General features: G+C 38.8%; 2 protein-coding genes across 3 annotated transcripts; one reads left to right on the plus strand and one right to left on the minus strand.

The window, feature by feature from the left end:
• Positions 1-140: 140 nt before the first annotated feature.
• On the minus strand, positions 141-7,828 carry LOC135622807 (protein TIC 100-like). Of its 2 annotated transcripts, none has more exons than XM_065124999.1 (11): positions 7,067-7,828; positions 6,624-6,695; positions 6,258-6,347; positions 5,992-6,165; positions 5,446-5,536; positions 5,122-5,184; positions 4,975-5,041; positions 3,134-3,237; positions 2,921-3,047; positions 1,322-2,055; positions 141-852 (listed from the first exon to the last, which is right to left on the minus strand). In XM_065124999.1, the coding sequence occupies exons 1-11, from the start codon at positions 7,717-7,719 to the stop codon at positions 505-507; spliced, it is 2,523 nt and encodes an 840-aa protein (XP_064981071.1). In that variant the 5' UTR covers positions 7,720-7,828; the 3' UTR covers positions 141-504. The 2 variants fall into 2 exon arrangements, with proteins under 2 accessions (XP_064981071.1, XP_064981072.1); XM_065125000.1 differs by having other exon boundaries at positions 141-849; positions 7,067-7,825.
• Positions 7,829-8,258: 430 nt separating this feature from the next.
• LOC135622808 (protein ORANGE-LIKE, chloroplastic-like) lies at positions 8,259-14,283 on the plus strand. Its single transcript, XM_065125002.1, has 8 exons — positions 8,259-8,501; positions 9,096-9,210; positions 9,295-9,408; positions 9,483-9,569; positions 11,837-11,913; positions 11,993-12,120; positions 13,212-13,348; positions 14,021-14,283. Exons 1-8 carry the CDS (start codon positions 8,284-8,286, stop codon positions 14,096-14,098), a joined length of 954 nt encoding a protein of 317 aa, XP_064981074.1. The 5' UTR covers positions 8,259-8,283; the 3' UTR covers positions 14,099-14,283.
• The last annotated feature ends 722 nt before the right edge of the window (positions 14,284-15,005 follow it).

Raw genomic sequence — 15,005 nt, forward strand, 5'->3', positions numbered from 1 at the left:
GAAGACTCCAAAAACATGTTCATAGAAATTTTCAACACACTATAGCTTGTATGGATATTTTGAATTCCAGAGAACTGCATGATTCTATGATGACTTCAGGAAGGTTTAAGATAATAACCAAGCGATCAACGAATCCAGCATTCCAAAATAGAGTGATACATTTTGCTTTTCTTTAGAGTGACACATTTAAATAGCAAAATAAAGCACATCCAACCTTGAAAATCCAAGTTACCTTAACAAATTAAAGAAGCAGAACTCCAAGCAACAAGGCATCCCTCTGCTTCACAGCTGCAGCTGAAAAACCTAGAAAATACACAACTTTAAGTTACCAAAGAAAAATTGGGACTCAGCCTCCGGCTGTACTGTTATATTCGGGCATACAAAACTCAATTTTCCTGAAATAAAAATCTTAACAAGAAATTACTAGTTCATGTAATTCCAGTAATGTTGAAATTTTGTTCTGATAGGAAGAATCAGATTGTGATGGAGAAATGCCTTGTAATATCAAGCAAGAGCATCCGTAACTGGAATGTGCAGAGATAAAATGCTGAGATTATTCATTCCAGCCGATCTTTCCTTGGTCTGGTCCCTTCGACTCTGGCAAGCAGTCTGAGCTGAAAGAATTGAGGCCAAAGAGAAAAGAGAAGAACAGTCTTTTCTTCTAAGGTAACTCTGCCTTTGCTGCACCACCCCCAAATTTGCTCTTTGACTAATTCTACAATGAAATTTCCCCGGGTTAAATCTTTTCTGAACACTAATAACTTCAAGCCTTTGATAACCAGATTGCTCAGCACCAGAAGGGCGTTTACTTCTCCATGAAAGAAAGGACTCTTGTAGTTGTGCTGGAACCTGCTACACTCAGAATGTGAGCATGCATTAAATTACTAGAAAAAAAGTTGAAACAAGTAAATAAAAAGAACTCGTCGTGAGAAACTAACACAGAAGAAAAAAGAGAGTGTGTGTGTGTGTGTGTGAGAGAGAGAGAGAGAGAGAGAGAGAATAGTAGTTACTTTATGTATAACAACGAAAAAATAAGCAAAAAATCACGCCTAATTTTCAGAAAAATTTGCAAGACCTAAGCCGCAAATGACAAATACAGTAAATCCTGCTGTGAAAAAAACATTATCTATTTTCTTCTTCCTGATCTAGCTAGCTTGGTCTACAATCCAAAAGAGAACACAAAGGGGAACTTCAATAGTTCGGAGCCTGTCAAGGGTTTCTATTAAACAACTAAAACTACTAGGAGCTGTGGCGTGATGTCATAAACACAGGCAGAAACAACTATTAACTAAACAACCAAAATATCATAACAATTTCTCACCAGAGAAAACAGGCCAGGAGAGGACAAGGACAAAGAAAGAGAAGAAAAGGGAGATTTCCCAGGTTTGCTCTCCTTTGGATTTGTATCATCATCTGCTTTTCCTTGATTAACTGTACCAAAACTTGTTGGTGCTTCTTCATCATCATCTTCATCCTCATCTTCAGTTTCAGTTTCATCTGCAACTGCCTCATCTTGAACAGCAGAAGCAGAAGAATCATCTTGATCCATCTCTGCAACGGCTTGCTTTTCTTCTTCTTCTTCTTGTTTCCTTTTCAATTCCAATTCCAGGTCTTCTATTGCTTCTTCAAGGCTTATTTCAGCCTCAATGAACTCAAGTTCATTTTCAATAAGCTTAAGATTCATCTCACCAGATTTCTTTTTCTCCACAGCCCAACGCTCAAGTCTATCAAAAAGTGACTTCACAGCATTTTGGAGGAATGTTATCAAGCCCCTCACCTTTCCTTCCTTTACAACTGGAGCTGATCGACCAAAGAAATCATCAAATCCAAGAGGCAAAAACTGAGCTTTGTCAGGATCAACATCCTCCTCCTCTTCTTCTAAATCTGGTTGCCAGAATAGGCGAACACCATATTTTTCATCCTCCACATAATTAATTAGTCTCCCAGTTCGAGTGTGAAGAATGAGAGGGTCTTCTGTGTATACAAGTTTTGATGGGTCCTCAGGATCAGGTTCAGGTTCCTTGTTGACTAAAACGAATTCAGGATCTTCATCATCTGTTCAGAGAAAAATAATCTGACTAACAGAAAAACCTTGAAATAATAAGTTAATTTGTTTACAATGAAAATGAAGGTAAGACTGAGGGTATACGTAAAACCTCATTTTAATAATCCAAAAATGTTTGACGTGAGCACAAGAAAGTAGGATTAAGCATACTGCAGCAGTTATGTTCGATAGAGCTCAATCGAGCATAAATCCATGTCTGCATATTTTATACATATACAAAGAAGGGAATTTTGTAGTATAAGCTTTGCTACAGTTTCTCTCTTTAATTTTTGTAATAAAACTAGAGAAAAATGGAATGATGCAAGCTTTATTTTTGTTGTGATGAAACATGAGCCTATATCAACCATCCAAAACTAGTTTACAGGTTGACCAAGAAAAAGTTAACTAATCCAAATTGTTTGTTGGAAGCACTAGAAGAACCGGATTAAGCATAATACAGCTAGATTCATTTTTATGTTCACTAAAGCTCAATCGAGTCTAAACCCATGTCAGCATATTATATATGTACACATACACAGATCGGAATTTTATAAACGCTCAGTTTCTGATGTATAAGTAATAGTGTAATACATGTATCTAAGATAATTTTGTAAATTTTTAGCAGTTCCTTACATGTATTTTTGACATATGGTTCATAATAGGTTTTAAAAACATTTTTGATTGATCACTGGGGCAAAAGAAAAAATACAGGGTCTGTTAGGAGTAATAAGGGACCAAAATTGAACACTGACTTACCAATATGGAACCCTGCCAACACACAGTACAACACGTCGGACCAAGATTTTACTTCTTGATACGAATCAGTGGCATTCATATTGACAAGCACAATCAACTCAATTGAAAAAGACGTTATACCTCTAGACCACCAATATTCAAGCTCAGCAGGCATTGGAAGCCTTAGAGGTGCTTTATAGAAAGAGTTCAGCCACAACTCTCTTTCCTGATCTACCTCTTGAACATAAGTCTTCCAATAATTTGGTACCTGTCCAAGAAAATCAATACCCAGTGAAAATTAATAACAATATTTGAACTTGAAAGTGAAAAAGCCGAGTCCAAGATTTGACTTACATCATAAAACTGGTTGATAAATCCAGGAGCCATCCACACATCATCTTCTTCATAGAAGTATGGATGTTGAGGATCACCATAAGGACCTCTCCATTCCCTTAGCACTGTGAGGAAAGGCAAGAACAAGGCAATAAAAGTGTTAGTTCATGAAATAGTCTATTACAACAAGAGTGACTTAAAGATCTTCAGCTGGTACTATACATACGATATAGATGACCTGGTAGTGGTTCTTTACTTCATACACTAATCTAGATAGTCATCTTGTTTCATCAGTTAGATATGCAATGACCAAAAGGGTCAGAAGCAAACGTAAAGCTTAATATATCAATAAAAAATCAATCAACAACATCACGAAGATATTAGTAAAATCAAAACGGGATAGACCCTTTAATCTCAGTGATCACTTTTGAGACAATTTTCATAGAGTAGCAGGTGAATTTTCATCAGCTAAATACAAGAAAAAGATGTCCTGCTCAACTGGACATTTGCACATAAGCTTTGTTGCACCATTTTAAACTTCTAATACTAGATTTCACAATGCGCAACCCACATATAAAGCAAAGCCGATTAACTAGAAGTGGAATTTGGTACAACCATGCAGCATCAATATGAAAGTCATTACAGTCTCAATAAGGACAGCATTTGTTGATCGTATGTCAAGGGCTGGTACAGTTTCACACATTAAATTTTGTGGTGCTCTGATAGACAAGTAGATACCCATTTACTTAAATTCATGATACTCCAAATTCAATATGCATATTTGAATGGTAAATAAATCTGAAAATGAGTATATCATTGGTGATGAATTCCTATAAGAAAATTATCTTTATTACTTCCACTGATTCTGCTGATACCAAACGGGAAGGATTTATTGACAAAATGTGCCAAGGGAAAGAACATGTACAATGGCAGAGAATTTATTGAAGACACTCAAGGAAAGTGAACGTACAGATAACATATATGAGATGGACAATCCTGTAGATGATAAACTTTTAAAGCACATGACTTTTCTTTCGGCTTGTATACCTAACTATATAAATGTATGTGATGGACTTGCATTGTGTGATTGCGTTGTTTATTCAGTGATGAAGTCCACCACCGGGCCATCACCAACTCGGACTCAATGGCCCACGAGGTATTGTCCAATCTAGGTGAGTGTCATTTTGGGGTGGTCTCCAAAAGGCACCTCGAGCATGAGCAACCCTTGCTCTCTTGAGGTCTTGACTCCAAAACTCTTAATCAATGTAGGACTAATGTTGCATCATCAGAGTCCCCCCAGTTGCTGAGTCACAGGCCTCCAAACCTACATGGGTCACCATCTGACAAAATCAATCACCAGGCCATCACCGGCTCAGGCTTAGTGGCCCATGAAGTATATAGTCCACTCAAGGGTGGACCTCACATTATATTGTCCTTCTAAGGTGATCTTGAATAGAGGAGTAATATCGATTCTTCTGAGGGATTGGCTCTCCAACTCTATCTAATGCAGGTCTAAAAGCGACTTCAGCATTTAACTAGTTTTATTTATGAATTTTGTTTTTAACACTAGTTCATCATCATCGTAGTGTCATTCAATCAATCACAAAACGTAGAAAAGACTATTCAATTCATAATTACTAATATGCATAATGAGAAGAACTAATATTTTCTCTAGGTGGTGCAAAGATGCAACCTGTTACTGCAAGAAATATTTTATTCTGACAAAAGACACAGGTTTAGCATAATGGATTTCATCACCAGAAAAAAGGTTACATTTGCAAATGAGCAGCTTAGCTCTTTTACTTATGATAATAAATAATGATAATTTCTGAAATAGGGAGAAAGTATTTCCGAATATTTACTTCCGTCAGGTTTGTTAACGAACATCCGCGCTTTTGCAGCAGCTACTTCAGCAATACCTGCATGTAACTGAGACAACATATGTATTAAGCTAGTTTGTTAAACACTAGTAACAAAACAGTAACAAAACAACACAGATGAGAGAATACCGCTGACACATCATGCTCACAACCTGATGAGTCCTCTAGATGCTTCCCAAAATAAAACCTTCCCTGCATATAATAATTATTTCAGTAAAATATAAAACTGCACAGGGTTGATCAAGGAATATACTAAAAGCTAGCTAGGCGAGAATAAGTGGACTTCAGAGTCTATTTTACCTTTTAATACTAAGGCATTATTTTGCACTTAATAGTAGCATAAATGTAATCACCAGTCATCATAATATTTTAATTGCACTATAAATTACTCAGAAAAAGGTCACTGAAGCTAATGAATGGTGATTAAAGTTTCAATAAGAAGTTGACACCTACAGATATCATCTGCTCATTGACTTCATATACACCACAACCATGCATTCTCCCATGCTTCCACTGCCCGGCATATCTGTATCGACCTTTTTCTCTGCCAAGTGACACGAGCAAATAAAATAATAGATAAATTGTCCTACGGATGAAAGCTTGAAAGAGACAGCATGTCATTGAATGATCTGTCCATGTTAATAAAACAAAAAGGCTTGTAATTTTATGATGCACAGAAACTTTAGTTCTGAAATAAAAGAAGTACTGTAGTTGTAATGACAAGATGAGGCATCCGAGAACAAGACACTAGTGAGCACAAATATAAAGAGGCTTTCTCTAGCACCCACCCAAATCAACTAACAGAAAAATACCCACTTAAGATGACCAAAACCAACAAACTTACTATGGTAACAATGATGAAAAAGAGTGAAAAGGAAGATCATCAGAAAATGGCAATGCCAAGAAACAGTCTCCTTGTTTAGAAGAAACATAAAATGAGTATCTGACAGGAAGATGGGTTGTGTAACCAAAAATACACCAAGAGGAAAGATAACTTACGGTTTTTCTCCAAAGATCTTTATCCATTCGTTTCTCTCATAAAATGGAATTTCTCTTCGTCTACCAGCTAGAAGTAAGGTATCCTCTATATCCATCTCCAGCCATTTTTTATCTTCAGGAGACATGAAATCTCGTGATATAATTTTACCTTCTGCTCGCATTTTAGCTTCAAGCCTGTTTTAAGACAAACTGGGACTATGTGACATACAACACAATTATGTACACTATGGATCCTACCACTAATAGGAAAATCAATCTAGACGTACTTTGAACCTGGTATAGGCTCCACACCAGGGATGTCTACTTCAACAACCCCATGACCTTCCATTTGATTCTGAAGCCATTCACCTTCATACCTACAAGAAGCAAAAGCCACCGATGAGAATGGATATGCAACTTAACTGAAATTATTAAAAAAGGTAACTGATATATATTATACAAAAAACAGAAATATGTGGTTGGAGGCGAAAATTGATCATGCACAAGTCCACTTGGAGGCGACAAAAAACAGTGTGACCCTTGTAAAGGAAAACGGACTCGCTATAGAAATGGTGAAATAGAAATGGAGAACTTATACGCATCCTCAGAAGGATAAAACATAGACTATGCTAAAGCAAAGCAATTAATCAAACCTGACAAGTCCACTTTCAGCAACGTAGACACCTTTTCCATGAGCGAGGTCATCCCAAACAGTTCCTTCATACCTTCATCAAAAGCGACTGAAGCATTAGATTTCCTGTGCATGTTTGTTTACTAATACTAAAAAGAAAGATTTAAAAAGTAAAAATAAAAATAAACATAGCCCTAAAGATGTTTTTGTGATAGAAAGCTCAGGAAATACGATGTAGCAAGAAATGCACCGGATAGGAAGTGATCTCCCAAATTCTTAAAGAGAGCTAGGAAAACTCAGCATCGGGAAACATGACAAGTAAGAAAAACCCTTAAAGCTTCATTCCGTTGTGGAAATGTAGATATCCCATCTACAATTTTCAGTAAGAATCTCAACAAGATCAAAAGCTATTCAACAACAAGTATTGTAGATGAAATAGTGGAGAATAGGGCATGATGCACTCACGAGCTACCGTCCTCGAAGACATAACTGACCCATCTGAGGAACTCCTCGATACGGTCGAGCTCCTCAACGACGGACTTAGGGTTAGAGATGTCGTGGTGGTTGTCAGGAATTGCCGGGTAGCACTTGCGGTAAGGCACATAGAAAGGGGCGATAGGCGGATCGTGCCCAGCCTCGAACTCGTTGCGGACGACCTCCAAGTCCTCGCGGTCGGCCCAGGCGGGGTCCCAGCCGGTCTTGGTCATCTCAACGGGGGCGTCAGCCCACAGCTCGCGCAGGTCCTCCTCGCGCCACTTCTCCGAGTCACGAGGAAAATCGAAGCGGTCCTCATGGTACACGTAAGCGCGTTCCGCAGCCTCCTCCCGCTTCCGATTGTAGCGGCTGTCGAGGGCCTCCGAGAACTTGCGGAAGTTGGTCTCCGGATCGTTTTTGTCCTTCTTCTCCTCCTCCTCCTCCTCCTCATCCGAATCGTAGCCACCGCCGCCACCGTAACCGTCAGACGAGTCATCGGAGTCATAATCAGAAGAAGATGATGAGGAGGAGGAATCATCAACTTCCAGTCCATCGCTTTTTTCATCCTCCTCCTCATCGACGCCTCGTAGCTGCTGCCCCTCATTCTTCTCACCCGCCGGCTCATTGGGGTTCTCGTCTGCCATCGCAAGGGCAGCAGGGAGGGGATAAGATGAGGAATGCGTCGAGGGAGAGCCTTACGGATAAGATGCTGTGAGGTACAGCCTTGTGGTTTTGCCTGCTTTATTGTGTTCTGGTTATCGCTGGTACGAGAAAGGGTTGTGTTGCGTGGTCTCCGGTGGGGTTCATCTTCGGAACCGAAAGGCGACCCCGTCTCAACACTACGGTTCTTTGCGCTCATTGCTGGCTGCGGTCGGGCCGGCTCAGCTCGAACATCTCAACCTGCTTTGTAATGACCAAAAGAGTCAAAAAAATATCGAGTGTAATAGTCTAATTATTAAGCTAAAATCACTTATCACTCTTATCATCTAAATCCAACATTAATAGTCTAAAAGTCACTTTACATATGCTCAATTTTCATTACAGTAGTCAACGTAACACCATCGACGAGAATGCGGCGTTTGGATGCTCCGAGATCCGCGTTCGTTCTTCGCATCAGACGTACTTTCTCCCTCCGATATGGAAAGATCCGCTATGAAGGGTATTCGAACCCAGCCGGCGAGGTGCGTGGGGTTCCAAGGTAGGTATCGATGGCTGCTGCTTCCACTGCGGTGGTGGCTCTTCTATCGCCTTTCCACCCGCCTCCAGGTTCGAGTCGCCAAACCTCGAAACTCATAGTTGTCTTCTCGTCTCGCCATAGCTGGAGATCGCGTCCACCTCTGCGGCGCCTGGTGGCTTCGCCTCGATTCGGCCCCGTGCACTGTTCCTCTTCCGGCGACAACTCGAGCGATGCGGGTGATAATTCAGGGTTCGCATGGAGATTTCTCTTTTTATTCTTGATTTTCTGTTTGTTTTAATTCGACGCTGTAGTCGATGAGGTACATGGATCGATTGGGACTCGCTTCTGCAGTTGGTATATATGGTTGGACTCTTAAAATCATTTTCCCCTAGATTAAATTGCACACCTTCTTACTAGTTTTTGTGCATGACGATGGCAAAGACATGTAGGGAAAGATGGATCTTGAGCGTTTGTTGGATTAGTTTTAGAATACAAGTCATATGCTTCAAAAGTTGGATTCTTGAAACAATTCTCAATTTTATGTTTGAAAGCACTTTGGGTTCAAGAGATATGTTGCTCTTTCTAGGACGTTGAGCTTGCCACTTGATTCCAAACAAGAAGGATGAGTTGAATGGGAAGGCAAATTTCCCCCAAGATCAGTGGGGTCAATTCATAGGCTCGGTATTCGTTTGCCGTGTGCCATTTTCATGTCTATAGATCACACTTCAAGAAATTAAGTTAGTTCATGAAGATAAACTGACTTGAGGTTGCTAGTATTTTATTGTTTAAAGTTTTTATAAAGAAACCAAAGTATTTGGGATCATTTGTGCTTTATTCTGTCAGCTTTTGCATCATAGAAGGCCCTGAGACACTCCAAGATTTCGTCCAGATGCAGCTGCAAGAAATTCAAGACAATATTAGGAGTCGACGCAACAAAATCTTTCTTCTCATGGAAGAGGTGATTTATGATCTTAAAGCATCCACTATTGTTGGAAGATGGGCAGTGTCTTCTAACTCCAACATTTGTGTTTATATAATAAAGGTTAGGAGATTGCGGATCCAGCAGCGGATTAAGAGTGCAGAATGTAGCGGTGACAGTTGCGAGGACAATGAGATGCCTGACATTCCATCAACTATTCCATTTCTCCCTCATATGGTGTGAGAAAACAATGATTCCCGTTCACTATAATATATTTTGGCTATTAACCTGTTTGTTCACTTCTGAAACAGACACCGAAAACATTGAGGCAACTTTACCTGACCTCATTCTCCTTTGCATTTGGGATAATTGTTTTTGGGGGTCTTCTTGCTCCAACAGTAAGTTGTATATGTTTTTATTTTTCTAATGGCACTTTGTTTAATATCTCTTTATCAATGAAAAAGTTGCTACTCATTTTTTTTATTGCACTGTGTTATATTTTAAAATATGTAAACTTTAGACTTTTGATTTTTTTATATCACATGTGGAAGAAACATATATGGTTTGCATATAAGAAATTTTGTTGTATAAGTAATATATCAGATCTTTTTGGACATGTTAATCAGGAACACAGGAACCTAAACTTGTATTGAAAGAAAGTGGTATACCTAATTTTCTTTGCTTTCTTTCTATAAACATGAGAAAGAGGGAGAAGATTGGGAGAACTTTTTAATTACTTTAAACCTGATGAATATTTGGAAATCCACCGTAGATATGTGATCCATCTTGGTCAAAAAGGATAATTAAGAAAGATGCAGGGTAAGAAGAGAGAGAAAGAGAGAGAGAGAGTTTGGTCCTTCAGCAATAGCTATAATTGCGGTAAAAAGGTATATATCTTGAAACACATGAATAAGGATGTTGTCTTCCTTAGTTCGTCCTTTGGCACTAGGTATAATAGATGGCTGTCAGTACGATCCTAAAGAATGCATCTGTCTGCTGCTATAGTCCGTCTAACAGGAGGTAACCATTGGTACCCAATGGCTTTTTTCTCGGTGAATGTTCAGAAAAAAGTATCCAATTTTTTAGCTGTAGCCCTACAACATGACCCAATGATTCTCATTGACCTACTGTTGATGAAACTAGCGATCTTCTGATGCCTTATGATTGCGGAATCAGCCTCTATGAGAAGACATCTTACTCAAAATTAAGAGCTCATTGCTAAATCGGATGTTGTAGATTGCGAGGCTTGTATAGCAAAAAATATTTTCCTAGGATTTTTTGTTGGTAACTGGACTTACTCTAGTTTGTAGGCATCGCACTTGGGGTTCTCGTCTCAAACAGATGTGTCTCATGCATGGACAATGGAATCAAAATCTTGAAGGAAAGAATATGGTCACACATCACAGTGCATAATAAGAAAATATTGTTATTTTGGTTATTTCAATTATATCATTGATCAAATGTTTTCTTTTTGTAATTAAGTATAAAAGAAAAGGCAAAGGTGTCTCAAACAGATGTGTCTCATGCATGGACAATGGAATCAAAATCTTGAAGGAAAGAGTATGGTCACACATCACAGTACATAATAAGAAAATATTGTTATTTGGTTTATTTCAATTATATCATTGATCAAATGTTTTCTTTTTGTAATTAAGTATAAAAGAAAAGGCAAAGGTGTCTCAAACAGATGTGTCTCATGCATGGACAAGGGACTCAAAATCTTGAAGGAAAGAAGATGGTCACACATCACAGTACATAATAAGAAAATATTGTTATTTTGGTTATTTCAATTATATCATTGATCAAATGTTTTCTTTTTGTAATTAAGTATAAAAGAAAAGGCAAAGGTGTCCTAGTTTTTAAAAAACAAGTTGCGATGAAATTCATTATCTCATCTTTTATTTTTAGAGAAAATTCACATTCCATTCTCACTTTAGGAAATAGTATTTTTATTTTCAAGTTCCTTGATTGGGATTGGTTCCCTGCCATTATAAACATCTTTGATCAGGCATTTCTATCCAGTCATCTAATCTCTTTTAGCTCAGTTTCCTTCCTTTCTTTGGGTAGAAAGTTGGGTGTAGACTTCTCAAGTTTAAAAACTTTCTCGTTTAGGGACTTGTTATATTCTAGAAAAGAAATTCTCAAATTAATAACCTATTCCAAAAAATAAATTGAATAAAATGGTTTTTGCGTCATAACATCCTTATCTCCCTCTTAATTTTTGTAGATTGTGTAGAAATTTATTGCATTGAAGAATTGATAAAATTATCTCAACGAAGAAAATGAAATAAAATGGCCCCTGCATAAGTATGTTGTATAGTTTGTTTTGCCTAAGTTTGGCTTCGTAATTAGCTCATCTGTTTACTCATAAAAATTTTATAGAACAGAAATAATCCATTTTGAATTAATTGCTTTTTGCGATTGACAACACTATATGAACTTTGTAAATGTTCCTGAATGTTTCTTGGGAGCTTTTAGACAGTTTTATGTGTTTATGAGATCCACCTGCGTTTACCATGTGCTTGGTTAATTCTTAGAAGCGATAGGCAATCTGTTCAAAATCAAGAGATGACATCTTTAATGCAGCAAAGGTTCATCCCCACTAAAGCGTTCTCTTGTTCTTTTGAGTCTCTTTTCATGTGATTTTTTTCCTTTTTTTCTCTAGCTGGAGTTGAAATTAGGACTTGGCGGCACATCCTATGAGGATTTCATACGTAACATGCATTTACCTCTGCAGCTAAGGTATTTTTTTTTAATTATTTACTGGGATATTTTGTTAACAATTCGACTAAAGCTTTTTTTTTTTTGTACCATGATTTAGTCAGGTCGATCCCATTGTAGCATCCTTCTCAGGTGGTGCAGTAGGTGTCATATCAGCCCTGATGTTGCTTGAAGCCAACAACGTTGAGCAACAAGAAAAGAAGAGATGCAAGTACTGCCATGGCACTGGTACGTAATAATATATGCATCTTGAGCTCCTAGCTATGCTAGTTTATGAAGTGTTTAAGATGATTGGATGTCCAGCAAAAAGCAGTTGATTTATCCAAGGTTTTAGATGTTTTTGTCCTGATGCTGAGTACCATGTTAAACCTTGTTCTTCTGCATATTTGTGCCAATAAGGAATCATGTTTCTATGACTCTGCAAATCATATCTAGAAAAGCATAAAAAGACTATAAACATGTTACAAACTTACAATTACCATGATGCATGAATTATGTGTGAACAATCCACACCTTCTTAGTAGGGCCCCCTCCTAATGCCAAAAGGAAAGCCATGGTAGCTTCGGAGTTAGTTATTTCTGAACATTAAGACAGGAGTTTCATAGAACCCATTCATGATATTACTCATGACATTTCTTATCGATACATTCTGTGTGGTAATTGTGAATCAATTAAGCAAATAATCGAGCAACTCTATACATTAAGTGGTATGTCAGTGGCTATAGTTCCGGTGCAATTGATACTTTTATAATTGATATCAAAGCAATATTCAAGCAACTCTAGATGATGAATTTCTCTCCCAACCGACAACCGAGTTATGTGATCTCTCATGACTGCCCACTTCCCTGCTGCTTGCCGTCGACTTGCCCAGTACTCCTCTGCTTCCTCCTCATTCTCCTCTTCTTAACCTTAACCTTGACTGTCAACATGTCTAGTATGGTAAGCATCACCAGTGGTACACTCGATATGAACTAGTACCTGATGAAATTACATAGTTCAGAACTGATCACAACTAGACTAATAAGTACTGGCCAATACGGGTCAGTCCGATCAGTTTTATAAAACTTGGTACGATCTGGCTGGTTAATAAGAAATGGACCAATGTCGGATGAAATGGTTCAGTTCATGTTTACGTTTAAACTAATGAATAATTGCTGGTATGGACTGGTTTGATGATTTTTATACTTAGTTCCATTTAAGTAGTTAATAAGGAAAATAAACATTACTTTTTGCATATTACTCTGCTTGTTTCATGCTTGGTGAGTTTGTCTCATTAATAATTGCATATTACTCTCATTATATTGTCTTCCTCGGTCCAGGATATTTGGTCTGTGCTAGATGTTCTGCTAGTGGTGTTTACTTGAGCATTGAACCGAATTCCATTCCTGATGGTTGCAATAGTCCTTTTCAACCGCCTTCAACTCAGAGGTGTACAAATTGCTCCGGAACTGGAAAGGTATGGTCTGTGAAACTTAGCACTTGTAATATACATGTAGGTTTTCTGTTACCATCATGTGAAACAGTTGCTGTCTTATATTTCTTGCAACTTGTTATGATTATATGTTTGGCTCACTCCAATTTTATCTTCTTCTAACTTCTTGTGGACATTTATGCTACTTGTATACGATAGAGGATATCGACATTAGAATTAATCTGATAGAGCATATAGGAATTAGAATTAATCAAGCAAATTTAGTTGCCATGTCTCCCTTATGAAGAACACTGGACTGGATCTGTGGACTAGCTTCTTAGTTCATGGCTCATGACTTTTTTATTTACACATCCTTAACGGAAGCAACACCAAGTGGATCCAGAGAGAATCTTAAATGCCAAGGCTACATACACTCTTATCACTTGTATGGACTGAAATCACTTGAGATGATGAAGTTAGCATCCTATGCATAAAAGTTTTTGAGAGACAACACGAGTGTTTAGTGTAGCTAGCTTGCTTGCTATCGTCTTCATTTGCTAAAAAACATGTAAAATTCCTATAGGCAATCGGTTTATTGATGTCCAGTTTATACACATTTGCTTGCTTGCTTTAAACATGTTGTTTTATAAGCGTATCGGTTGAGCACCAATTCACCTGGTTATCTTCCTCCGTCTTATGGAACTGTATCTTCTTCAGGTCATGTGCCCAACATGCCTATGCACAGGTATGGCTATGGCAAGTGAACATGATCCGCGTATAGATCCGTTCGATTGAATCCTCGAACAAGAAGCTGCTGTCTCGGATGCAGGTTCGGCTTTAGTATGCCTGTTGTTGCTATATCATTGTAGTCCTTCGTGTTAGAGTTTCTCGAACTTGACATGACTTGCTTTGTATTATCAAATCGTAACCACGAATAGTAGGGTTGGCAATGGCTGAAAAGAAAACATTTGACACACAAATTTGGCGTAGGCACGACGAAACACAATGCCATGCATCATGCAAAACCCTGAGGGATGAGAGATCTCATCATGCCCCAAGTGATCGCTCGAGGTCACATGGACGACAAGCGTTGATCAGAGCACATGAGTCCAAGGAATTATGACTTGCCGAGCCGGGGCAATAAGGTGGCGGGATGGTGTGTTGAGCGCGGTGGGTCGGGTGCGGCCGTGCTGTGATCCTCCGGCTTGCCCGTGTGACCTGGGCGAAAGCCCGAGCCACATGGGCTACCGAAGCGAAGGGTACCGCGTCAGGCTGTGTTCACGGAGCAAGCCGGTGCACACCGTACCCACCTGGTTAACCCTGACCAAACCAAGCAATCATAACTTTGAAGCGCTACTGGTCTTATATGGAACCTCGCCGCTGGAAACACGGTTCGGTTCGATTGGGTTCGGGCAAGCGGCCGATTCCTATAATACTCCGGATTACATGGGTCCTATCACTGCCACAAGACGACAAACCACACCTTCGATGGAGAAACAGCGAAGAATCGAGCACGAGAGGCCATACTTGTCCTATCTCTTGGGGCCCTATTGACACTGCAAACACACAATAATTGTCTCCTCAGTCGCCGTACAGTTACTGCATTGGCGGGATGAGTTGTTTAGGTTGGCTAGAGTTACACGTATGTCAGGGGATCGTTGAGGTGACTGACATTTACATTTTGGATTAAGAACTATTTCTC

The sequence above is a fragment of the Musa acuminata genome, chromosome BXJ2-9 (genome assembly GCF_036884655.1).
Source record: "Musa acuminata AAA Group cultivar baxijiao chromosome BXJ2-9, Cavendish_Baxijiao_AAA, whole genome shotgun sequence".
Classification (NCBI taxonomy): domain Eukaryota; kingdom Viridiplantae; phylum Streptophyta; class Magnoliopsida; order Zingiberales; family Musaceae; genus Musa; species Musa acuminata.

Excerpts from the sequence above, each read along its gene's own strand:
- LOC135622807 (XM_065124999.1), bottom strand. The coding sequence starts at position 7,719 with ATGGCAGACGAGAACCCCAATGAGCCGGCGGGTGAGAAGAATGAGGGG. Across the intron at positions 6,348-6,623 it reads GCTGAAAGTGGACTTGTCAG|GTATGAAGGTGAATGGCTTC; the intron begins GTTTGATTAATT and ends TGCTTCTTGTAG. Across the intron at positions 853-1,321 it reads CTCCTGGCCTGTTTTCTCTG|CAGGTTCCAGCACAACTACA; the intron begins GTGAGAAATTGT and ends TTCTGAGTGTAG.
- LOC135622808 (XM_065125002.1), top strand. The coding sequence starts at position 8,284 with ATGGCTGCTGCTTCCACTGCGGTGGTGGCTCTTCTATCGCCTTTCCAC. Across the intron at positions 8,502-9,095 it reads GATGCGGGTGATAATTCAGG|CTTTTGCATCATAGAAGGCC; the intron begins GTTCGCATGGAG and ends TTATTCTGTCAG. Across the intron at positions 9,570-11,836 it reads GGGGTCTTCTTGCTCCAACA|CTGGAGTTGAAATTAGGACT; the intron begins GTAAGTTGTATA and ends TTTTTTCTCTAG.